The sequence below is a fragment of the Scleropages formosus genome, chromosome 7 (assembly GCF_900964775.1).
Source record: "Scleropages formosus chromosome 7, fSclFor1.1, whole genome shotgun sequence".
In the NCBI taxonomy this organism is placed as follows: Eukaryota; Metazoa; Chordata; class Actinopteri; order Osteoglossiformes; family Osteoglossidae; genus Scleropages; species Scleropages formosus.
This window is the reverse complement of record NC_041812.1, coordinates 23,876,018-23,902,229: the sequence shown is the minus strand read 5'-3', so window position 1 is coordinate 23,902,229 and position 26,212 is coordinate 23,876,018. Positions and strand designations below refer to the sequence as shown.

Here is a 26,212-nt window from a genome sequence, read left to right as displayed (position 1 = left end):
CTTTCATTTCTCAGGATAGACACGTTTGCGCAACATACGTTCACATTTATTCATTTCAGCTGATGCCTTTCTCCAAAGAAACTCACAATCTTAAAGTCACAATTATTACATGCTTGCAATCATTTACACAGCTGGGTAATGTTACTGGAGCAATTTAGGGTAAGTACCTTGCTCAGGGTTACTACAGCCAGAGGTGGGGATCAAACCTGCCACCTTTGGGTCCAAAGGTAGAAGCTCTAACCACTATGTATGTTACCAGCTGTCCCATATGAGTGATCTCCAGTGTTCCCTCCCATCTTTGCTCTAAATCTTACATTCACGGGGGATCTGAGGACCCAAGCTGTTTATTCTTCTTTATTTCATTATGCGTTGAGTTTTTTCTGCACTAAACAACCACTTACAATATGTACCCATTAACAGGTCATTTTTACCGTAGCAATTGAGGTAAGTAAGTACCTGGAAGGGTATGAGAGTGCGATTCAGACTCAGGACCTTCTGTGTTGAAGGTTAGAACCACTCTGCCACCTGCTGCTCTAAGATTCTATTTACTAGATGCATAAATTGCACAAGTTTGATAGCAAAAGCGAACCAAGAGGTATGGAGAAACATCAGACACACTTCGCATCACATCACGTCACCTTCTGGTGGCGCCTCTCCGCACAGCCGTGCCAGACAAACAGTAAAGGAAAGACGGCAACGCTGCAGGGAGGTGTTCTCAGCACAAATGAGCCCCTTCCTTATTTTCTACAGGAAAGTAAACATATCCTGCCACTGGAGGGACATTGTTCATGTTTTGCTGAGCATTTGTCAGCGTTCCTGTCATGGAATACGATGATAAATTCCACAGTAATTTAGAAAAAGTAACATCGACGTAAAGCAAAGAACCTCAGAAGATACCACTTTAAGGGCAGTAATGCATCTGCTATGAAAAGAAGGATTTATAATTATACTTGCTCTGGAAGCAGTGTAAATATAGCAAAAAAAAAAAAAAAGAAGAGCAATGTACCCCCACAAGGATCATGTGAGATCGAGTGATTTTCCATCGACGAGAGATAACTTTTAAATTTAACACAATGTCTTCGTACTACAGTTCTGGACATCGTTGCTGGCATCAAGAATTTTTCAACATTTAAACATTCACACACACACACACACACACACACACACACACACACACATTTTCAGAGCCGCTTGTCCCATATGGGGTCACGGGGAACCGGAGCCTACCCGGCAACACAGGGCATAAGGCCAGAGGGGGAGGGGACGCCAGTCCGTCGCAAGGTACCCCAAGCGGGACTCGAACCCCAGACCTACCGGACAGCAGGACTGTGGTCCAACCCACTGCGCCACCGCACCCCCCGTCATTTAAACATTCAGTTTCCTGAAATATGTCAGCATAATGGAAAATATAATAATTTTCTGAAAAGCATTTCACTCAATTATATGTGTGTGTGACATGGATTTTTTTTTATAAAACAACAGCCTAGCACGTTAGGTTTTCTGTCTTGTTACTTTAAATTACTATTAAAATATGCATACATTACCACAGTCTGGATCTCCCTCTAAACAGCAGTAAAGCGAACCTTCAAAAAAAAAATTATTCTTCTCATAAGGGACCCACTGTGTAATGATAAGAGGGGGAATAATAGTTTAGTAGACACCTTTTTCCAAAGCAACTTCCAATGAACTCTGTGTAGTGTTATGAGCCCACACACCTTATTCACTGTGGTGACTTACACTGCTAGATACACTACTTACACTGGATCCCTCATCCATACATGAGTGGAACACACTCTCTCTGTCACTCACACACTATGGGGAACCTGAACAGCATGTCTTTGGACTGTGGGAGGAAACCAGAGCACCCAGAGGAAACCCACACAGACACAGGGAGACCATGCAAACTCTACACAGACTGAGCAGGGATCAAACCCACACCCCCTCACCCCACCCAGGTACTGTGAGACAGCAGCGCTACTCGCTGTGCCACCATTCCGCCCATTTTCAAGAAAACGCTTATTTAGTCAAGCATAACAGCAAGAATCCACTCTCCCTTTGGCAAAACACAGACCATAATTACTGAAAGTAATTTTACACGTTGTTCCTTTGCTTATTACCCCGTTTTAGTATGCCTTTTCACGTCTCATGTCTTACCCTGTAATCCTAAAGCAAAGCAATAAGAAAAGGCCATGGCTCTTGGCACTGCCACTCCACACGTACTTCTTCATCATGGGAAAAGATGACTTGTTAGGAGTGCTGCTCTGCACACTGCAACAGTGGTGAAGGAACAGCACTTCCACAAGTACAGCACACATTTTTCCCCGCAGCACAAGTTGGAACAAAGTCACCTTTCAGGCCATACAGATGATCCTTTCCGTAAAGGTCTACATGAGCACTTTGACACCCTTGAGTAACAATTTCCCAATCGTTCAGTGCCTTTGCTGTTGCTTTACATAAACAGTACCTGAACAGCAGAGGTTCGAAACCTTAACCTCAGGTTAAGAATCCCCGCTATAAAGATACCCATCCAAAGATCATTTGGGCCCAAATGGCTTTAGTTGAAAGGGCAGGATCTGTATCACTAGATCATTTCTCCAAAATATTAACAGCCTTTGCAGAACACAGCGTGGAACATTTCCAACAGCAAACAAGTTTTGGAATGTGCCTCATAACCACGGAACATATGCCAATGCATATCAAGTGCTTTGGCATTTTAATCGAAAATCTGCAACAGGCGGCACAGGAGCTGATGACACGGGATCCCTCTGTTAACCATTATCACCATAGTGCTGGCATAAACAACCTTTAGTGGTTGCGTTACACTAGTGTTCAGCAACAAGATTCCATAGTACGGTTTCTCCCACCGTGAGCCCAAATAATGGCTGTTTTTCTAATGACACAGGCAAAAATATCTGTACAAAGTCAGTAATAAGAAGATATATGTCACTGGATGAAATGGATTAGATGCTATACAAAACACACACTGGGCACAGCAAGTAACTGTGCTCACAGTGACCAAGTACTCCCAGGGTACTTGGGCACAAATACAGTATACAACTGAAGTGAGTACACCCCTGTGCAATACCCCTTAAATGTCAAATGATTCAGAATTGTATCACCTCTCAATAATTGCATTATTTTAACTTGACAAGTAGGGTATTTTGCTCTTATGTAAAAACAAAAACTAACAGTTTAGATTTACTATATTAAAAATACAAGCCCCACACTAGGAACTCAATGCAACAAAAGTCAGTACACCTTTCATTACTGAGATTTAAATCTCACTTTTTCAATACTTTGTATGTCCACCTTTATTTTTGACGACAGACTCAATCTTCCTCTCCTGTGCACACCAGAACTTTCTCAGTTTTGAACCTATGGGATGTCTACCTGCATGTCTGCGTCATGGCTCCCCACGGAAAAGAATTGTCGGAGGAATTGAAAAAACTGATTATGACACTTCACATAGAGGGCGCTGTGGCGCAGCTGGTTTGGCCGGGTCTTGCTCTCTGGTGGGTCTGGGGTTCGAGTCCCGCTCGGAGTGCCTTGCGATGGACTGGTGTCCCGTCCTCGGTGTGTCCCCTCCAGCCTTGCGCCCCGTGTTGCTGGGTTAGGCTCTGGTTTGCTGCGACCCTGCTTCGGACAAGTGGTTTCAGTCAATGTGTGTGTGGCTTCGCAAAAATGGAAAAGCGTACAGGAAGATCAGTGACCAACTAAAAACCAGTCTGAACAGAGCTGCAACAGTCATCAGGAGGTATAGAATGAGCCACAGCACCACTAATCAGAGCCGCAGCGGCTGTCCTCCTAAAATGACGCCACGGACAGTGCGCTACTTGCACAATCTAGCTCTGAAAAACAGACAAGTGCTTCAGACTTGGCACAGGGGTTTTCAATGGAAATCAGAGATTCTGTGACAGCTCAGACGGTGCGAAGGACATTGCATAACGCCAACCTCTGTGGATGGGGTCCAAGAAAAAAAAACCCAGGCTTGATCTTCAGCACAAAACTGCAAAATTAAACTTTGCTAAAGAACATGAGAAGAAGCCTGATGAATATTGGGAAAACATTCTTTGGTCAGATGAGACCAACGTAAATTTGCTCCGCTCAGATGTGGCCCAGGATGTTTAGTGCGAACCTGGCCAGGACTACCACAGTGAATGCATAGTCCTTGGCAGTGTGATGATATGGGGATGCGCGAGTACAAAAGATGTTGGGGAGATGACATTTATAGATGGTACCATGAATGCCGGTGGATATACCAAAATACTGGCTGACAAAATATCTCCATCTGTAAATCAACAACAATAAGAATATCACACGGATAATTATATTTTTGTGGAGAATCAACCTCTTAGAGTTGATTCCCACATGTGGATTCATTCTTTCAGAAAAGTGTGGAAGAGAGAAGATGTCCTCACATCTGAGGTTGCATGGTGATCCAAGCCAGGTTATCCGACATCGTTTTCATCTAACTGCTGGTGAGGAAGCAGTGGAGCTGGTGAGGACAGTCCAGAGGAGCTGGTGGACCATCAGCGGAGCTGGCTGCAGTCTGCATGTGTGTGTTACTGAGGTGGAAGGGGCTCACGGGAGCTCTGGGTTGAGAGGAGAGAGCAGCATCAGTCTGCGTCTCACTGTCAAAGGTCTCTGTACTCACAGAGAAACCGGTCTCTTTGAGAAAGAGACTTGAGTGATTATTAATGTCTAAAAGAAAATTTAGGTCTGTTTGTGTCTGCGTGTCAAACGTCTCCAGGCCAAGGGGATCTGAATGAGCCTTGCTGCTCAAGGTCTGTGACGGACTCTCCGGGAAAAGACCGTCGGTCTGTGTTTCAGTGTTGAGTGATTCTAAAGGGATGTCCAAAATCAGGGGGCACAGGTCATTTGTGTCTGTGTGAGTCTGAATAGTGGCACAACTGAAGAACTCCTCAATGTCAAACTCTATTGCCGTGTTCCTTCCTGCATCAGAACTCACCGGGGCATCTGGGAGGATGCTGTGCGTTTCGAGTGCGCTACCTGCGACGTTCTCACACAGGATGTTTTCCAACTCACTGAATACCGTCATGCTCTGAGCCTCACTGTCAGCCAGCAAGCTTGGGTGGATCCCACCATTCTGGGCTCTGAAGCCCATCATCTCCAAAGACTTGCTGCAGTTGAGACCACTGTTGCTGGGGACGTCTTCTACTGGGACCGGCTCCAGCAGTTTCTCCTCAAAGCTGGTTTGTGTTGAGACGCTGAGGAAATCCTTACCTAAAAACGTGTCCATTTCTGTTTCCCCTTCAGAGACACCAACACTGACATCTGTCTTGGTTTCCCTGCTGACACTGCAGGAGGAGAAGTACCAGTGGCATGACGCGTCTGTCTGCACAGCAGTCGAACACACGGTTTTAGACTCAGAGAAGAAAGTCTGGCTGTTTACACCGATGGGCAGGAGAACCGGTGTGCTGATGCCAATATCCGTGTGGGAAGAGGACGACACCGAGAGCTCACTTGACGATGTGGGCCAGAGACCCTCAAAGACAAACATACCCATCTGGGAGTTGCCAGTGGTACTTCTACTCCTTGGTCCCACGTCACATGTAAAGGATGAGTTGGGAGCGCTGCCCTCTACGCTCACCTGTAGATTGAAACTGAGAGAATGAAGATCTGACTTGGAGGACGTGATGTCTCCAGCATCTTTGGTCTTCATGCCCAGTACAGCTGGCACAGTCCCCATGGGTTGAGGGAAAAGTTGAACCCCAAAAGCTAAAGAGCCATGATGGTTCGGGCCTGTCACCGTGGGCTGCGGGATCCGGTTTTCTGGGAGAGCGAAGAGAACTGGCACTTGTGCAAACTGCATCATAGGGATGTTTATCAAGGCGAAGTCTGGCTTTGGAAGCAGCAACTTGTGAAGGTTCTTCGTTAGACTAGATGTCTGATTCCACCTCCCCAAATCGGAGCTCCTCAACTCATCCCCTGAAACAGTCTTTTCACAACAGTCCTTCTCCACATTCATCGAATAATTTTCCTTTCTGGGTGCAATATGTGAACCGCTAGGTGATCCTTCCATTTTTCTTTTCTTCACAGGTAAGCATCTGTAAACCAAAACACACCATGTCTGCTGGAGGCCGTGCGGCCGTTCTTTGGTTTGCCGAACAAAGTGAAGTGTGCGCGGCATGCAGTACCTGAGCTCCACAGGGACCTCGTGGCCTGTCCTGTAACTGTGAGACAGCAGCGCTGCTCTGCTGGCATACGGACAACCACAGTCGCAGCGGTACACCTTCCCACAGTCATTACTATGTCTCTTCAAGTCGCCTTCGGTGCTGTAGCAGTTGCCGCACTTGGTACATCTGTGTTTCTTCTCCACGTGCATCTTCATGAAGTGCTGCCAGAGCAAACGAGGCACAACGGTCAAACACGACAATCATACTAAATAAAGGGCAAATGACTATTACTTCCAATTAACTCACTAATTTTACGTAAGAAATTGGAGGTCTCGTACGAGTCGATTTTCGCCAGTAATGATGAGTCAGAAACGAGGGTAAAGGCTTCCGGATCTCAGCCGGAGACCGTTTCCCAAATGAGTCATTAATGTGTGCTTGTTGTTTTAAGTGGGGAAAAAAACACAACATAATTAGCATTAATCAGAATTCCAGAGAGCTTCTGAGAAATAACCAAACAGCAGCTACTGTTGGTACCGGAAAACTCCAATCGCTTCGGAGGCACCGCAGACGAGCGCAACGGCAAAACAGAGCGCGTGACTGAGGAATACCTGTTTCACTAAGGAGAACTGGGAGAAAGGTCGGTCTGATCCTCTTGGACAGCCCTCCACCGGACAACAGTAACGTTTCCGGGATGCTCCCCCATCCTTGCCGAGTGTGGCGTTAACAAGCCCTTCCTAAGACAAGCAGAAGGACAGCGAAGGATGAAGGTTTCTCTCGGCCCACATCAGGACCCGCCACGTCCCTGTTGCAGGATAAGTGTTTGAGTGGAACTGCGAACTGCAGGGTGCTGTCTGCTGTCTGCTGGACCCCTCACACACTCACGTTCCGCCTTCCATTCACATTCCTCCAGTGCATTATTTGGAAAGACTCCTCACTTCTGACACTGAAACAGTCCAGGAGGAATTTTTTTGCATGCAGTTTCTCTATTCACACACACACACACACAAACTGACTGGGGATACACCCAGGTAACATAGTGCTTTGCTTACGTTTTAAGAAAACGGTCAAAAGCGACTTGTTAAATCACTCACAAAGGTAATCAGAAGCAGCAGACAGGAAAAAAAGAGAAAAACAAACCTCAAGATCAGCAGTTATATGCCTAAAGATCATTTAATCTGTGTTGTCCAATGCGGACGTGACATTTGGAACGAAAGACCGTGGACAATCACACACAAAACTGCAGTAAATAAACCAGTTCTAATGTCACCTGTGCGATTTACTTTGGTATCACAGGTTCTTCAGAACGATGTTCTGCCGCACGGAGCTTTCTGACAGACCTGGTATTTCGATCACATCAGTAAAACGAGAACTGAAAGGGACAGTGTCCTAACAAAGCCGTGGCACTTAGCAAGCAGCCTTCAGCTTATTATTTATTCATTTATTCAAATATACTTACAATGTGTGGTTTGTATAATAAACTTCATTTAGTAATTCACCCATTCAAACACCAGGTTAGTTTTTTTACTGGAGTAGCTAGGGTACTGAAACCCTTTGTTTTGCAAGGGGAGAACTCTAACCACAGCGCCACCTGCTGTCCTCGCGCACAGTCCCCAGAGACATATTCTTCAGGATTGACTATGTAACGTCGTGACAGCGGCATCCAGAGATACAAATCTCATCCGTGGCACAAAGCACAGCGTCAGTGCTCTCCTCTGTATCGCTTAACAACGCAGAAACACTGCATGCTCCCCTGTCATTGCACTGACCGTCTCATCCATCAAAACCCCGGTGGCTTCTGTCCAGATGTCATCGCTGACTTTCTACATCTCGCAGTCCACAGAGGAGCACTTCTGTATCTCTGTCATGCCAATAATGGTGTAAAGCCCTCAAACAATGTGGCTCAATGTTGAAGGAGAGGCCAAGGCAGCGAAAACAATATTCTGAGACACTGAATATTCACAGCCGGGCTCTTTTTCCCCTTCTTTTCAAAGTCAAAGGGGACAGTCTGTCCGGGACAAAGCAGCACTATTTCAGCATTCATTACAGTAAAGGAGGAATTGCTGCCAACCCCCCACTCCCACCCCCAGCCTGGCCAGTAAGAAAGAAAACACTGTTTACCATGGTGAGCAGGGAAAGGGGACCTGCACTGCATTTCTCTAAGGAAAATGTTCCCCAGATGTGGCTACAGTATTAACTTTGTGCTTTAGAAATACCACATTTATATGCCTGTGATTGACACACCGACTCACAGAAGTAACTTACATATAAATTAATTTCTAGGGAAAATTTAAAAAAAAAAGGTGGCATAGTGTTAACAGCTGGGTTCGAATCCCACCTCCTGCTGAAATACCCTTGCTTAAGGTACTTATCCTGAAGTGATACAGTAAAAATTACCCTGCTGTATGAATTTTTAAAAAAAATCACTGCAAGCAGGTTAGTTTGGAAACCTCACACTAGGTTGCTTTGAAGAAAAGTATACACACTAGCTTTGACACATTCATCTACTTGGTGTGAGCTGTTATTGTTAACCGATCAATATAATTGAACAATGACTGAACAGTGACATGCATGCAATGTCCTTAACCAAAGTCTTTGCTTCCGGCTCCTTATTACAGTTAAATATCTTTCATGATATACTGTACAAAGGCAGTTTTATCAGTATGCAGAACAGTAGCATGAGTTAGAGCATCGGATGAATAAAAACTCCCCAGTTGTTCCCCCACCTCTGTGCATGAGAAGAACATCCCCTGTGTAACATGTATGTGTGTGTGTGTGTGTGTGTGTGTGTGTGTGTGTGTGTGTGTGTGTGTGTGTGTGTGTGCCTGTATGCACTCACCTTGAGGCCATGTGACTTGACCAGATGCATCCTGAGGGCTGGGCTGTTGGGCAGTACCTTGGCGCACCCCTCCACCGTGCACAGGATGTTGGTGCGCACGCTGCTCAGCTCTGCGATGGAGGGGGTCACCATCTGCCCAGCCTGCGAGGGGCGCTCTCCGCCGCCCTCGTGCCGTACGGCTGACACCGTGCTCCTGCAGGACCGATGAGCTCCTCGTGCTCCTGGTGCAGACAATGCCATGTTTCTGCTGTCATCCAAGCACTCCAATGGGGTGGGGGGTGGGGGGAGGGCATCCACACATGCAGTGAGAGAGGACAGGCAAAGAGACACACACATAGATGAAGGAAAGGGGGGCAAAGAAAAACAGAAAAAAAGGTGCTTTGGCAATACAGGTGTAAAAAATTTCTCATGCCAGTAACACAGTAAAGCACTAATAGCACACTAAAATTCAAAACTTAAATTCAGAGAGAGAGAGAGAGAGAGAGAGAGAAAGAGAGAAAGCCCCGCCCACGCCCCGCCCACTTCCACACGCCCCGCCTCCAGCAAAGCCCATATTTGGCTACGTCAAGCGTTCAGCGTATTTACTATCACACACTATTTACTAGTATTGACATTACAAGAAAGATACTATTACTGTCCAACACTTACTGTAGTGTAGTCAGTTTTCCACCGAGATGTGTCTAAGGCTACAACGATGTGGTAACATCATTTCCAGTAGACTAGTTAAACCGAACGGCCAAAGACAGCGGAAAAGGACGTAAATTAAGGAACTCTGGTCAGTGAAAGGCGAATTTTAGCGGATGAAACAGGTCTAGCATAAGTTACTTGTATACACTGACTGAGTGAGTAAGTGAAGAAATTGGGGGAAAGGAGCGAATAGCCGGGCGCGTTACCTGCGCGAAGTACTACTACGCGGCAACTGCGCATGCGCCAACGAAAACTCCCGCTTATAACCTACTTTAACGTAATTAGGGCGCGAGTGTTATTACATTTTCTCTGGACGTTACTGAGCTTTTATGTGTTTCTCACATTAAAGTGGAGTACTTGCAATTAGATCTCAGTGTCAGTATAAACTTAAGGGGGGACGACAAGGATTCTCATGTTTTCTGCCCCCTTGTGGCTACCAGCCTCGGTAGTGAAGAAAGAAATAATAACAACGATCATTAGTATTATTATTACAAGTATCACGTTTTCATTTTTTCAGCTGCCTTGAAATGAGCTACACCTTTAAAAGACAGCAGTACAAAGCAGCATTGTTAAGTAGCCACGACTAAGTTTAATATCTCCTGCTTTAAAACGAATTCAGTTCTAGGATAACTTTCATATGAATTATTAATTATTTATGGCATAGCAGATGTTTTTATACAAAGCTGCATATGGTATTTGACCCATTTTAAAGCTGTGTAACACTACCGTCGTAATTTTGGATAAATTTCATGCTCGAGGGTGCTACCATAGTATGGGGTAACGGGACTCGAACCCGCCACCTTTGGGTTATAAAGGCATGTTAATGAGGCCTTATAACAGTCTGCAAGGGATTCCTGCACTGAACAACTAAACCATTTTATATGTAACATGACAGCATTAAATCACACAAAAATAATGTACACAGTGTATTGCTTACTATATATAGCAAACTACAGAGTATGTTTAATGAAAAATGTACAGTATATTTAAGTAAATGCATACTAATGTGTAATTACACACACACAAAATAGTAGTTTTTTTTATAGTATGTATACAGACTGCAGCAGTTGTGAAGTTATCAAAAGTCATTTCAAAAATCATCCACAAGCCAACAAATATTGTGTACTGTATGTTGCTCATCAATATATAAATATAGCAACATATACAAATATCCATATAATTAACAAATGTAATTCATTTCTGGTGCCCAAATATTTACACAAAACTGTACAAGACAAAAAAGTGCAGTAAAGTGACAAAATACTTTGAGGCAATAAAATAATTTACAAAAATATACATTGACACAAAGAATCTGTTTCAGTACTATTAAGCCTATCATTACAATTAGAATTGCCATGTTCAAAACTCCACTGAATAAATTACAAAAGCATATAAATAAAATGAGTCTGCTAATTACAAAGGAGGGAAACATCCTGCTAAATCACTTGCATGACTCAAAAACCTTCTGGCAAATCAAAAGCAACAAATTAAATGACAAAACATTTCAGTTACTTTGCAGAGCCATAACGTCTTTTTATACTCAGTTTATATAATTCTGTATGTAGATGAGTGCAACTGAAAACTATACAGTGCAAATTAAGAAAAAAACGGGGGGGTCACAAAAAAATACCTTTTTCACAGTTGGGACAAAAAGACTGAGTTCATTAACAAGGTGAGCACAGACTGTGCTTCCCCAGGAGCCACCATGCTCCGACATGATACACCCGTCTCGTAGTTCACAGGCTAATGAAGGACAGTCTACAGGTCAACATTTCATGAACAGACTGAACATATGCAACCTTGTGCTGTCCTGCTCAGTACCACGTTACTCCTTCCTCCCAGTCATTATGGCTCAATTCATGACTTCACGCTCATTTATTCTAGGGCTTTAAATCAGTGTAATTTTCAGATAGCATTTCCATCTTATACATGTAAGATATATAACTGTTCATTTTATACATAATAAAATAAACAATGTATAACCACAAAAATTATTCTATACACTTCTGTCCATAGAGGACTGCCAGTGGATGTCCTCTTAACATACTCCTGAAGCACTGTGATCTGCGTGACGGAGGACAAGACACAGCAGGACTGGGACGCAGCTCTCAGTGTTTACATGCAGCAGGTCATACATTGCCCCTCATTTCCCTTTTCTTCTCTGCCTAATTTCTAAAATTCAATTTTACTCAGCTTTGCAGGTTGTGTGTGTGTGTGTGTCTATCTCTCTCACACGCACACACACACACCGAACTGTCCAGCCTCAGAAGCCGAGGGCAAAAGATAGGGTACCCCATGGGGTGTTGCAGAGCAGAGACACAAAGACACGAAGACACACAGGGATACACTGCAGATAGAGCGGAGTTCCCAGTTCACTTGACACACGTCACTCTAACACAAAGACCCGCGGATGGATCCGAACCCTCGGGGTGCTAACACTACCCAGTGGACCAGTACTTTGCGCTTCTTTAAATCGTGAAACATCATAAACATTTAATAAACAAATTAATCTCAAACCGCTCATCTAAGCATCAACTTTGTCCCTAAAAAGGAATGTGCTGGTAAAACATTAAGCCCTCCACTGTACAATACAATACGTCATAGAGTGACAGAAACAAATTAAGGTATAATCAGAAAATATGAGAAATTCAGTAATGTTGTACAGCTTGGACACATGTACGATTAAATAAATATTCCAGAGTATTATGTGAAAGGTCTTGGTGGAAGGACTGCTGTGATGCAGAGAGAGGGAAAGAGACAGATCTCAGCAAGTGGTGTTGATGATGGACCCTCCAGGATGATGACATCACCCTTTCCACAGATCTCCATGGAAACTACGCCCTGTCGCCACTCGGTTCTCTCATCTGCATCCTGGCCGACCAACCGGTCACAAAAGAGTCGGTTGCCGTGGGGCACCTGCAGCGGTGCCAGGGCGCGAAGAGACGAGACGCACGCGCCGAGAGCTCGGAGGCTCCGGACGAGGGCTCCAAACCGCAGGTCCCACAGGTGACACAAACACAGGATTCTGATGGGAAACAAGGTGTGGTTTAAGGGGCCGGTGCCCGGCTCACAGGGGGCACATCTTGTCCTGCAGGTAGGTGAAGAGGGAGTCCAGGCCTTTGGTGGTGCTCCATAACTGCTTCAGCATCTGGCACTCCCTCTCATTAACCTCTTCCAGCACAGAGGTGAGAAAGCTGCGCACCAGGAGCTTGGACTCTTCCAAAACCTGCAAAACAGACAAAAACCATATGCTATTATGTTATATAATAATAATAATAATAATAATAATAATAATAATAATAATTTTGCTGGGTACTTTACTGGAGCCACCTCACCCAAGTGTGCAACAGCGTGGCCTCTCTAGGCATTTCAACAAGCAGCTTTTTTCGGGCTGCGCTCTTCTGTTGTAAATTTGGCCGTTACTTTTATTTATATAATGCAACGGACCCTAATGCTCCTCGTGACGGCCACGCTAGAGCCACGGCAGAGGTGGTCACCAGCCCGAGTCTTTCAGCACACCCTACCGCTGCATTGGTCGTGGCCATTTCCTTCACGCGCAGCATCAGCTCCTGGGCGAAGGTGTTCGGCCAGAAGACCTGGGACACCAAGCCCCTGCTGCAGGCCTCCTGCGCCGTTAGCTTCCTCCCGCAGAAGAGCAAGTCGTTGGCCTGCGCGAGCATCACACGTCAGTAGCTCTCAGTGAGTCAGAACAGAACAGAACCTCCAGTGGCTCACGAGGTGATGCGCTATGACTAAGAGCGGTGCGTTGCCATCCTTTTGCATGCTCCACTGCCCCTTCCCACCCTGCAGGCATCCTGCGATTAAAAACCATCCCCTGCGGTTCACACCGTGTCACTTCTCCCTCCGCTTGCCTTTGAACTTGCCTTTTCTGCGAGGAGCTTGGTGTAACACTGCAGCGAAGCCCATTTTTCCAAATGAGTCGCGCGCGAGAAAGCGCTTGTGGGATGCAGAAGTGTGGCCGCGCCCCCATCCGGGACTACTGGCACCTGACGGATGAGGGTCAGGTGCGGCCGTAGCGGATGGGAGCGTGGCGCTGCGGAGTTCGGGCTCGCGTGGCTGCAGATGCTGCCCGATGCTCCCAGTTTATGGTTCATTTTGTTTCACAGTTTGCTTTGCGGGGGTGGGGGGGGCGTGGTGGCGCGGTGGCGCAGCGGGTTTGGCCGGGTCCCATTCTCTGGTGGGTCTGGGATTCAAGTCTTGCTTGGGGTGCCCTGCGGCAGACTGGCGTACCATCCTAGGTGGGTCCCCTGGGTCCCCTCCCCCTCCTGCCCTACGCCGTGTTGCCGGGTTAGGCTCCGGTTCGCCACAACCCTGCTCAGGACAAGCGGCCTCAGCCAATGTGTGTTTCGGTGCGTGTGAGTTTGCTTTGGGTTTGTGGGACTCGTGCCGATCGCTCCCTGAGCCCAGCGTGCCTGGCGTGCCGCAGTGCTGTGGTGACCTCTTTGTGTCAATTTCAATAGGTTTGTCACCCGAAACCGAAACTCCGCCGGTGCGAAATATAAATATGACATATTTGTAATAGTTGAATAATAACACCATTGTGTGTCTATGGGTGAATACCCTGTAAACGCAGAGACCTTATTTGAGACACAGGCTGACTGCAAAGATCAGAACTTATGAAGCATAAACAACAAGTGTCACTTCTAGAATAAAAAGACACAGCAATGTTGCACTATGACTACTGTTCTGTGTTTAATAATAAAATTAACACGGCAGGATGGATAATCAGCGCTAATGCGACGAGGCAGCGACGCAGTGACTCACCAGAGCAACACCCAAGATCTGAGGAAAGGTGTAGGACGAACAGCCGGTGGGGGTGAGGCAGAAGGTGGCGTAAGGGGTCTGGAACCAGGCCTTCTCACTGGCCCACACGATGTCGCACAGGGGCAGGATGGAGGCCCCCAGGCCCAGAGCCGGTCCGTTGACGGCCACCACGATGGGCTTCTTGAACTGAATGAACGCCTTCACGAAGTCCCTGCCGTTGCAGACAAGCAGAGTGTGATGACGTGAGTGAGTAGCTGGCCGGAGTAAACGGAGGGAAAACACCGCTGACTGCAAAGGACACAGGTTCGAATCCCACTGCCAGCTGTAGAACCCTTGATTGAAGTACCTACCCTGAACTGATACAGTAAAAATCACCCTGCTGTAGAAATCGGTAAATCAGTGCACGGTGAGCTACTAACATTGTTACATCGCTTTGAAGAAAAGTGTCGGTTGCGTGAATAAATAACAAATAATGTGAGCGCAAAACCTATTTAGTTGGATATACATCACAAGCGCTTGTCCGTTTCTCCCTTTTCATTGCGCTGTGCGTCTGTCACAGCGTCGCCGCCTCTACATCTGATGCGGCGTTTGAGAAAAGAGCCGAGGATCCGGAGATGCTGTCACCGCTCCGGTGCAACGTAAGTGTTCGGACCGAGTGTTAAAATGTCAGTCAAATCTGTCAAAATGTTCAGTCTCCGGGTGACATGAACTAAGCTGGCAGCACGCTGTCCATCTTCATAACTTGAACCATTTTCTACAAACCAACACGGCCTGATGTTATTCGGTATCTATTTCATTCCACTTTTATCGTCACGTGCACCGTAAAGCTCGGTTATTAATGCAGTGAGATTTAATGAGTGCTGTAGTTCCATCAAGTGTATTTATTATATCTTGTTCATTTCTCTTCAGGTTCGAATTTCTGGAGGAAGAACGAGGAAAACTTGCAATTTTTACATTAAAGCCTTAAAAAAAACATTTTGTGCCTTTTAAATTTTTATTGCTTATGCTGGCTGAACACCACACGCTGGCAGTGAACCACTCGTGGAACCCCCACGGCTTCTGTCCCATCTGATGCTCCGCTACGCTGGTTCCTTACCGAATGGACTCTGCGATCCTCACGCTCTCCTTCCTGCGGTCTGTGGTCAGCCTCCCTATGAGGTACGAGTGGTCCAGTCCGCTGCAGAACACGCTGCCCACGGCGCTGAGCAGCAGCAGCTTGCTGTCGTCCGCAGCCGCGTTGCCCAGCGCCCTGCTCACCTCCTTCATGATCTGAGGAGTAGAGAGCAGCGAGCTCAGGAGGGGGGTCACTGCACCAAGAAATCCTCAGATTGACCTGGATGTGACATGCTGTGTGCGGCAAGCAACCCAACGCAACCCCAACCTCAACCGAACCGCAACCCTAACCATAACCCAACCCCAACATATTCCCACGGTTGCCTTAAACCACCTTACTGCTGTCTACTGGCTTGGCAGGAAAACACAAGATTGCGTTTGCCCTGCTTCAGATGTGATTTTAGAAAATAGAAGAAAAACAAAAAAAGAAAAGCATATTAACCATAACATATTGTAACCTTTTGACCTCCCAGACCTTTGCTCTATGTATGAAGACATATTTGCATTTTCTCGATATACTGTCTGTCTGTATGCTGTTGTGACCCTGTGCTGTTTATGAAACCAATAAAAAGGAAAATATGCATTTTTATGGAAAAATAATGTAAAATGTATCTTTGAAAATCTGTAACTAAAGCATTTTTAAAAGGAGCCAGTACATATACAGTGTATTTTTAACACCGACTCCAAAATACATGGGAAGACTTCTATAACGTCATGTAATGCTTTGTCTCCTGCACCAGTTTCCCTGACTGAGCGCATGGGGCTTGACTGAATTCACACTAAGCTTTGCTGTCACTCACAGACGACACCTGTAATCACGGTCTCTAGCCGTGCTCCGGCCAGGTGTGTCGCACTCTGGTCTGTAACGTCCTGGAACGGAAAACCGAAGGGCCCTAATCTGCTCCCAGACCATGTGTACATTGGCAGTGATTTAAATTTGCCATCAGACCCATAACCTTGCTTTTCCTAAACTAAAATCAAAAGAGACTTGGTGTTTCGCGCTGCGTTTGCTTCCCTGCGTCCGAAATATTAAACATTTGCATAAATGATTTGAGCGGGAACGCATTTGACTTTCAGTTAATAACATTCATATGCAGATGAAAGAGAATCCGCAGTTAGCAAGACCGCGGCAGCAAAGTGCAGCAAGTGTGTAAAAATTACACCCTGGGACAGAGATGTAGAAATTTAAAATGCACGATACAGACGCCTCATTTCCGTAACCAAGACACATGGATTGACGCAGAGCGGCGTGAACAGTATCCGACTGTACAACAACAAACAGCAAGGTGCAAAAGGTTATGGCTCTGCGCTTGTTCAGATATACAGTGCATGTCTAACTTTATGGCTGGCCTCTTCTCCGAGAAATCATTATGATATCATTCCCGGAACGAAAAACCATTACGGAGATTAATAAGCCCTTTGAAATCACGGTAAAAGCTGATGGCTGTGACTGTTTTGTTCCAATACACACAACGTGTTACTTGCTTCTTGTAAATATATGGCAACAATATGAATCTCACACACACACAGTCTGAAACCGCTTGTCCTGAGCAGGGTCACGGCAAGCTGGAGCCTAGCCCGGCAACACAGGACGAGGGGCTGGAGGGGGAGGGGACACACCCAGGATGGGACACCAGTCCATCGCAAGGCACCCCAAGCGAGACTCGAACCCCAGACCCACCGGAGAGCAGGACCCGGTCCAACCCACAGCGCCACCGCACCCCCCCACAATATGCATCTGTAGACCAGAATTAAAGAGATTTAAAGCCTATATATTAAAAGTGTCGTTACAGCCTAGACAGACTGATCTAAAGTGAAACCAACAGTCATTTGGGGAAAGTTGTTGAACCCAACAAAGCCATCGACTGGTGCATGATGCTGTTTTCACAGGTGTCTAGGAGAAGATCTCAACAGCACTTGCCAGCAGCGGAGGGAATGTAGCAGCAAGTGTGTGGTGACACCGCAGCTGCACAGTAATCAGGAGAATCAGCGAGGGAAAACGAGACGGAAACTTTAAAAAAAAAAAAAAAACAAAAAAACTACAGCTTTTTTTTTGCCTCTCTTCAACGCTAAGAAATTACTCATGGAATCGATCGCATCTGGATGTCAACAAGGTTTTTCCAAACAGATCTCGACAGAGCGTCACTGCTGAAACCACAACCGCTCCCGTGTGAAAGAGCCGTTGAATCACTCTGCTGAGAACGGCAGACGCGGCGAGACGATGGCAGCAGGTCGTAACTGTGCGCGTTTGAAGAACAACACCCAACGGACGCTCTCACCTCCGGAGTCAGAGCGTTATTGTCCGATGTTTGGGTCGACAGCAGTATGTGGGTGAAGCCTTCCTCCTTTCTGACCACGATGTCCCGAAATCGACCGTTGCCCTCGGGATGGCGAACGCTGTACCTCAGCCTCTTGTCGAAAACGAAGCTCCTCTCCTCCTCCGCCTTCCGCTTCGATGAACTTTGCGCATCGCTGCCCCCGTTGGCCAGAGCGCACCCTGTTTTTACCCGGGACGGAAGAGGGACCGAGGAGAAACACAGTAACCCCCCCTTCAGCGGGCAAACCAGGGGAAGCAGGTTAACTCTGTATAAAAGTGCCAAATAAATGAGGAAATGCCAACGCAAAGTTCCACGGCCGGTTTATTTCGAAGCCGCATTTACTTCGTTACCTGTAACCTGCAGAATTGTCACTGTAAAGACCCACCCGGTTCTTGCTTCGGCGGTATCTCTCGAACATCTTCAGCTGCCGGCCGAGGGTCTGCGGTGCTGCCGACCGTGGTCGGAGGTACTCCATCGGCCGCCTCGCAGTCTGGCCGGGTCACGTCACCGTTCTGCCACCTGGCATGCGTCTCCATAGATGCCAGCTGGAGCCCGCCGGCAGCGTTCTTGGCTCTGGAGCCGGACGGCTTGCTACCGCTGGCCCGCTTCTGCTTCCGCAAGCCGGCATTTCTCTTGCGGTCCGGGTCGACCCGCTCTGCTCCCTGGTGGCTGCCGTGTTTGCCTGGCGCGGGATGCCTGTCGCCGTGGTGCCGGGACCTATTGAATTGGTGTATGAACTCCTCGCAGTGGAGGAGGTGGCGGCGCGGCTCCCACGTGTCCTCGCTTGGGCCGTAGCCCTTCCAACGGATCAGGTACTCCAGCCTCCCTCTTTTGTTCCTCCGTTTGGCTACTATTCGCTCAACCTGGGGAGGCAAAGAAACAACGAACAAGGGACGGGGGGACACGCAATGAGTACGGTCCGAATGATCTGAGACGCTGCTGACCTTTGCGGTAAGGTGGAAAACGGGCGTCTCATACACTTCTGGTGGATCGCACCGTTACGGAACTCCGCACCCTAGCATTCGCATTTAAGCCGCCTGCCAGTTGTGATCTAATAAACAATCCCCAAAGCGGACTTAACCCAAGGGATTTTACGGCATGGAACGAGCCGTCCAGCGCTCTGACTCCGTTCAAGCTGGCCTCACGTGACTAATCTGATGTGTATATTCTGAGAAACAGGCTAGCACGTCATAGGAGAAAATAACCATTTTTCACCTGAGAATTTGTTCATTTAGCTGATGCTTTTCTCCAAAGTGACCTACAGTGTACCTACAATTATTTACCCATTTCTACAGGTGGGTAATTTTACTGGAACAATTTTAAGATAAGTACCTTGCTCCGGAGTACTATACCCAGAGCTGAGACTCGAACCCACAACCTTCAGGTCCACAGGAAACAGCTGTAACCACTACGCTACCAGCTACCCCCATTAGCAAAAATGAGCAAAGAAGAGTATGGCGGGAATGCCCTGTTGCTCCCATCCCAGCAGACCTTGGTCTCCACTGTGAAAGCTTGTCGTTGCGGCCTGTGGGAGAGCAGGCAGGGGGATCCTCCGCTCGCTCGCAAACACGTGTGGCTCAAACACGTTACATGCCTTTGGCCCGCGGAGGGGATTAGCAACTGCGGCTAATTAGGTTATCTATGTCACTTGGGGGGTGGGAAATCCCTGGGTGGTGGTGGTGTGGCGTTACTAAAATTCGCAACAACTATAAAGAGGATGAAAGAGGAGCTGACGGTTTACGCCACGATTTCGAGATACAGTAAATACACAATGGGGGGTGTGGCGGCGCGGCAGGTTTGGTCGGGCCCCACTGTGTGATGGGTCTGGGGTTCGAGCCCCGTTTGGGGTGCCTTGCGATGGACTGGCGTCCTGTCCTGGGCGTGTCCCTTCCCCCTCGGCCCCATGCCCCGTGTTGCCAGGCTTGGCCCTGGTTCGCCACGACCCTACTCGGGACAAGCAGTTGTAGATGTGTGCGCGTGTGTGTGGGACACATGCGCATGTGAAGGGCATAAGCAATCCGCCCGAATGGGCGACATCCAGCATAAACACCAATTAGCCTAATGAGCCCCACACCGATCAGCCTAAGAAAAGTTACACGGTAAGAATGTGATGAGGACGTGCGATGCACGACGATGCCGTGTGCAGTACAAGTGCGAGCTATGCCCCTGCGAGCGCCACATTTTTCGAGCGGGAACGCTAATCGTCACTGACGGTTCTCTGTCGAACGCAAACGCTGGAAGGAGAACCTGCTACCGTAACCAACAGGAGCGAGACCGCAAGCCCTGCGGTCCGCTTACACATCGTATACTGTACTTTTACCGCCTAGCACGAGGTGCGGCCAAGCGCCACATCGCAGCGGTGCGAGCACTTCGGTATGAACATCAGACCGGATGTTGTCGAGAGAAGAGGCCGCTGACTTCCCTCGTGTGCGTTTGGTGAAACTGGCGATTTTATGACACGCTGCGGTCATCGCACAGCCACCTGAGTACACTGGAGCAGGAAGACTGTGAGCAGCGGTCCTGGTGACCGATTACAGTAGAGCCTTCGTTCCATGAGCGGTGCATGACGGTGGGAGATACGTTCACGCGTCAGCGCTGCAGAGCGCAGATAAACGCCGATATCAACGCACGAAAGCAGACGGCACACAGAGAGGAATCTGAAACTGCCAGTTTTTAACTGCACTATAATCTGAAGTGGAGGGGTGCGGTGGCGCAGTGGGTTTGGCTGGGTCCTGCTCTCCTGGGGGTCTGGGGTTTGAGTCCTGCTTGGGGTGCCTTGCGATGGACTGGCGTCCCGTCCGGGGTGTGTCCCCTCCCCCTCCTGCTTTGTGCCCCCTGCTGCCGGGTTAGACTCCAGCTTGCCGCGACCCCGCTTGGGACAAGCGGTTTCAGACTGTGTGTGTGTGTGTGTATATATTCTGAAGTTTCTAACCAAACACCTAAATCGTATCATTACTTGTTGCCACGTGTGCTTTAGATATCTGAAATATCAGAATGACAGGCACTAATAATTTTTATTATATAAATATATATATATATTCTACTGCTCTACTAACAACAGAAAATTTTGACTTCACTCTTTTCACAATAAAGTTTCATCAGTGGTGCTTGGAAGCTCCAATAAAGTACTCGACAACAGTAAAAAGTTTAAAAGAAAATTCATTTGCCCTCATTAAAAAAAAAAAAATCCAAAATTTTTATTTAATTTTTTTTTCCTTTTCGCATCTGAACGTTTTATGAATGTGCGAATAATATTCATCTGTCATTTCGTTATAATAAATTTTCTAGTTTCTCATTTGTCCAGTCATAACCTAAAGTATATGACAGTTCTGAGTCCAGTAAACGAACATCCATATAATGTTAATATTCACACACATTTAAAGAGATCAGTAAAATAAAATGTGAAATCAGCTATCACTTCGCTTCCAGTCGTGTGGGTTTATCACTCTTAACGGGGGGAAAAAAAACAAATACATCCACAGCTCAGGATAAGATGGGGTTGACTCAACTGCAAAGACAGACGTCGCACCCCTTTCGAACCTGAGGTCAAAAGTGTAGGGCAGAACATTCTGGAAGTTTTCCATCAGTCTGCGGTCGCCTAGAATCAAAGAGTCGGGAGCAACTCGATGGCACGTGACGCCAACAAAAACAGGCCCAAAGATGTTCCGAAAAATCCACGACACGTTTACTCGACAGCTAGAGAACCGGGTGTTGCTGTCAAACCCGCTCAGTCGACCGAGAGATGGAGCAACGAATGCTCAGAGAAGGTCTCTCGTCCCATCCCGGAGTGTAACGCGGTAACCGAGAGCCAAGCACAGCGAGCTCCCCGAGTGTGTGCGTGTTCCTCTGTCCCATGACTTACTGCAGCGCTCATCAGAGCTGCTGAAATACCATCACTGTCGCATACACGTTACTCATTTCCAAATTGTTCCGAATCTCAGCTAAAGTCGTGCTTTTGGCCTCACGCGGCACAAAAAGAGGATTATATTGAACTGACAAATTTCCTCTCCAAGGACCGGAACGAGCAACGTCCTGAGCGAGCTCACGATTTCCCGAGTGTCAAAAATACTAATGTAGTTTTCTCTTTGACGCAGCGATTCTTCTGGTCTTTTGCGTCTCGCTTCTGCGTCATTTCATCGGGGCAGATGTGTAACCGTGCCACCTTTGCGGACAATTTTATTAGCTCAGCTCTCTTCAAAAATTGCAACACCCAGGTACCCGAGACACAAATGGAGGGTAGGAGTTTCTAGAGACACTTTACACGAATGCCGGGGGGGTCGCTGATAGTTGACATCAACTCTACGGGATCAAACATGAAAAAGGTACCCAAAGAAAGAACAGAGCCTACCAGGGAACATTACTTCAATGTATGTTTTAAAAAGGGTCTGAAAACTCACCTTTTCCAGACTCCTTTCGCCCATGATCTCTCAAGTTGATGTAGGGTCTAAATGTTTATGCACCGTAACTTTGTGATCGTGCCCAGATAAGCCTTTACACAGCTGCTACTCCTGTATTGTATGTAAATGTTTGTGCATTTAAAAAAAAAAAAAAAAATTGTAGGAAGGTGATCAGGATTAGTCTACCCTGCGTTTTGTGCACCAGCTCATGTGATGAGCATCGGTGCATCAGATGGAAACAAACTAGGTAAGAATCACGTCTGCAACTATGTCTCTCCTAATCTAATGCACAAATTGTATTTTCCCTGAGATGTACGTCACTTTGGAGAAAAGCACCTGCTAAATGAATAAATGTAAATGTATGGAAAACATATGTACATAACCAGGGCGCTTTGAAAATGCAGGTCAGTAGAAATGTGTCAGGTGTTTTGGGGAGACCAAAAAGGCTCAGCAACGGTCCTCAACAGTACTCGAATACTGGGCCAATTTAGACTTGCCTCAATAGCCCAAAACAGGAAAATGGGTTTTTGTGGTTACGGTAAACGTATCGACTTGTCCGCTTCTCTATTCATATAGAGGGAGTATCAAAAAGAAACAATAGCCCAAGTACCTGGGTTATGCGCTCTATCAGCCTCCAGCTTCGTGAGTCATGTGTCTATATTTAACCTTTCAATACATTCAAAACATCGTACCCGAGCGCGTTACACACCACTGACGGTAAAGGAACTCTCCGGTGACTCGGTTATCCTACGTCTACAGAAGAACCAAAGTGCATGGAAGTCAGATCATGCAAATATCAGCAGGACCATCTGAAGTCAAAGGAAAGGTAGAGCTGTGCGAGAAGATAACAGCTCCATCTGAACCAGGTCAAGCCTTCTTTGTGTCGTAAGCAGGGCCGTTTAGAGGGTGAGATAAAGCTGGCACGACGGAGGATTGTGATGCTCGTCTCCGGACGAGAAGCTGAAATGTGGAGGCCATGAGGTCACCCAGCCAACACAAGGACTGAGTCACCAGGGTTATCGTGCGTACAAACCGGAGCCCCCCGGTTCGTTCCCGCACAACGGCGATGTATCCGACAGCGGACTGGCGTCAAACGGCCCTTCAGCGCCAACGTCTCAACCTTCTGAGTTCTCGCCGGACCCTCACGGCAACTCGGCGATCACTCACTCCGATGGTGAACGAAACACCGGACGGACATTGAAATAGGGCATCAGAACAGAGTCCTGTTACCAAATCAACCACTTTAAATTAAAAATCATGATGGTCAGAGCTGCCACCTTTACATTTGAACGACCTGGGTTGGAATCCTACTGCAGGACCACGGATTAAGGTGTTTACTCTGAATAATTGTGTTGTGGAATGCTGATGTTGACAGAAAAATGTCATGTGGTGGAAAGTAACCAACTGAACTGTGCTTCAGAATCACGCGTCTGTATCCAAGTCTCTCCTTCTGCTCAATTGACAGTTGTGTTTTCTATGAGATCTGCGGCGCTTTGGTCGGAAAAAAAGCGTCTGCTGAATGAATAAAATATAATGTAAATGTACATAATATAATCATTATTATTATTATTATTTCTAAAGGTGTCCAATGTGTTTTTAAAACGTTATAGTCAAATAGTGATCGCTATTTCAATCAATGTATCAAACTGTATCAATTCGGGGTTAAGTATCATATGATTGATCTACACACACAGGAGTGGGATTCGAACCCGGGACCGTCAGGGGGACGGTGACAGGGCTGGACACTGCGGTGCCCGCGGGAGCTCGACGTGAACGAGCACCATGGGCCATGTTTAAAGACACTTTGCTTTGCCCCGGAGCCCGTCCCGTGTGTGTCGCTCCAGCCAGGTGTCACCGCGCGCTTCCAGCTCACTCACGCGCTCAGTCTCGCGCCGCGCGCCCGGTCACTCCAGTCCGTCCGTGTCAGTTTCCGCACCGCACCGCACCAGGCCCGCTTTAAATAGTCATCATCGTCATAATAATAATAATAAGCACCGCAATCTAAGTACGGGAGCGACAGAGTGAGCAGAAAAAACGCGGAGCCTCCTCCACTTCCACGCGTAGCCGCTCGCGACGCGCCGTGTGCGAACCGAAGCCGCACCACTTCCTAATTTCCACCGCCGCTCCGTTCGTTCAACCGGCGTAGCGCGTCGGCGGCGCGCCGCGCGCGTCTCGTACCTCGTACAGGTCCCCCGAAGCCATGCTGGGCTCGGCGGCGCGCTGCTCGGGCTCGCTGCGCTCAGCGTGCGAGGGTGACAAAGCCCCGGCGGAGCGGACGGGCAGCCCACGGCCACGGCCGCGCTACTCCGAGCGGCAGGCAGCGCCAATCGAACCCGGCTGCCATGGATCTGCGGAGCTCCGCTAACAAACAGGAACAGGAGGGTGTGGGAGCGCGCGCGCGGGGTCCGCAGTCGCCGTCACGCGCTGTGTGTGTGTGTGTGTGTGTGTGTGTGTGCGCGCGCGCGCGCGCGCGTGTGCCTGCGCGTGTGTGGACGAACGCGTCCGCGTCGCGTGCCAACCCAGTGCTGTGTAACCCGCTTTACTTTCTCAGGGCGACACGCATCTAAAGAGGACGTTTGTACCCAGTCGAGTCACGGCCAGTTCCTTTGCTACATAATAATTAATAGTTTAATCATTTAGTGCCATACATAATATCCAGTGTAACTCAAGTGTCCCCAACGACGTTTGCGTTTAACTCCATCATGCAACACTGCTATTGCTCATATTTTTGTCCCCCCGCAGACTGTTACACAGCGTATATAAACTTCATTCTTTATCAATAAACATGGATATCAATAAAAACAAGTGTCATTGTTAAATCTGGTGCCTTTGCTTGGTTTAATCTAAGCCCCCGAGAGAGAGAAATCTGAGCAGAAACTGGCACAAGGGTTATGGCCACGACTAGAGGTATCCCGTGCTCGGGTTCCAGGCCGAATTTCACGAGTCGTTTTGTTTCATGGTGTACTTAATGTTTTTCTGCAAAAGCACATTTTTCTGTATAATTATTAACCTTCAAATGACACCTTGTCAGGGGTAGCAGTGTTGGGTACTGTATGTCGGGTAACGGAGTCGGGACACACCGCGCTGCCAAGTGCCCTATGGTATGTTCGCATAGGTCAGGGAACAGCTCGTAGTCTAGTCCTTAAGGCCTTCCAGTACAGGTGTACGCACACGGGACAGTTTCTGGTGTTTTCGGCAAAATCACAGCTGTCCGCTGAACACGTCTTGCAGAAACACGAAGAAGCGTATTAATAAACAGCTTTGTTTACTGGGATTGTTATTTTTATCTCTTTCATGTACGGAGTAAATGCTCATGCACTATTACTTTAAGATCAAAGATCAGGATAAACCTTTACACAGCTGTAATGTAACGTAAATATTTATATATATCGTTAAAAAAAAAAAAAAAAAATCCTAGGAAAGTGATTTGCAACCGTCAATATTCAGATAAAGTTTTATGCAGCTACTCGTGTGATGTACACTGGTTCATATGTTGGAAAGAAACAAACTGACTGCACCTAAGAATCATGCGTCTGCATCTAAGTCTCTCTTCCTGCTAATGTAATAAACACATTGTATTTTCTATCAGATGTGCGTCGCTTTGGAGAAAAGTATCTGCTAAATTAATAAATATAAATTTAGAGAATAATCAGGATAAAGACTGGAGGCTGTTCAAATCAGGAGAATATCAGAGAAAGAAATGGACATTTGTTAGATTTCTTTTTTGTGTGTATTCCTGCCATAATAACTTTCATAATGAATGTCATAATGAAACAAGGCTGGGCCAGTAAGAAAGGATTTGGTTTCAGATGTATTTTCCTGTGTACAGTTCAGAAGCTGCTGGCCCTACGAAATTTCTTTTGTGGTGACAGTGAGCTGCACAGCCGCAGGGTCAACGGCTAATTTTCATTGTCTCTGCGGTGTTATCAACGCCAACGG

The 26,212-nt window shown here is 47.2% G+C and overlaps 2 protein-coding genes across 2 annotated transcripts; both read right to left on the bottom strand.

Moving 5' to 3' along the window:
• Positions 1 to 3,778: 3,778 nt before the first annotated feature.
• Positions 3,779 to 9,213, bottom strand: LOC108926231 (ATM interactor-like). Its single transcript, XM_018738820.1, has 4 exons — positions 8,974 to 9,213; positions 6,746 to 6,871; positions 6,159 to 6,358; positions 3,779 to 6,068 (listed from the first exon to the last, which is right to left on the bottom strand). Exons 1-4 carry the CDS (start codon positions 9,211 to 9,213, stop codon positions 4,469 to 4,471), a joined length of 2,166 nt encoding a protein of 721 aa, XP_018594336.1. The 3' UTR covers positions 3,779 to 4,468.
• Positions 9,214 to 10,969: 1,756 nt separating this feature from the next.
• LOC108926230 (chromodomain Y-like protein 2) lies at positions 10,970 to 24,704 on the bottom strand. Its single transcript, XM_029253820.1, has 7 exons — positions 24,452 to 24,704; positions 18,262 to 18,739; positions 17,838 to 18,055; positions 15,542 to 15,714; positions 14,446 to 14,656; positions 13,185 to 13,328; positions 10,970 to 12,886 (listed from the first exon to the last, which is right to left on the bottom strand). The coding sequence occupies exons 1-7, from the start codon at positions 24,473 to 24,475 to the stop codon at positions 12,728 to 12,730; spliced, it is 1,407 nt and encodes a 468-aa protein (XP_029109653.1). The 5' UTR covers positions 24,476 to 24,704; the 3' UTR covers positions 10,970 to 12,727.
• Between the last annotated feature and the right edge of the window lie 1,508 nt (positions 24,705 to 26,212).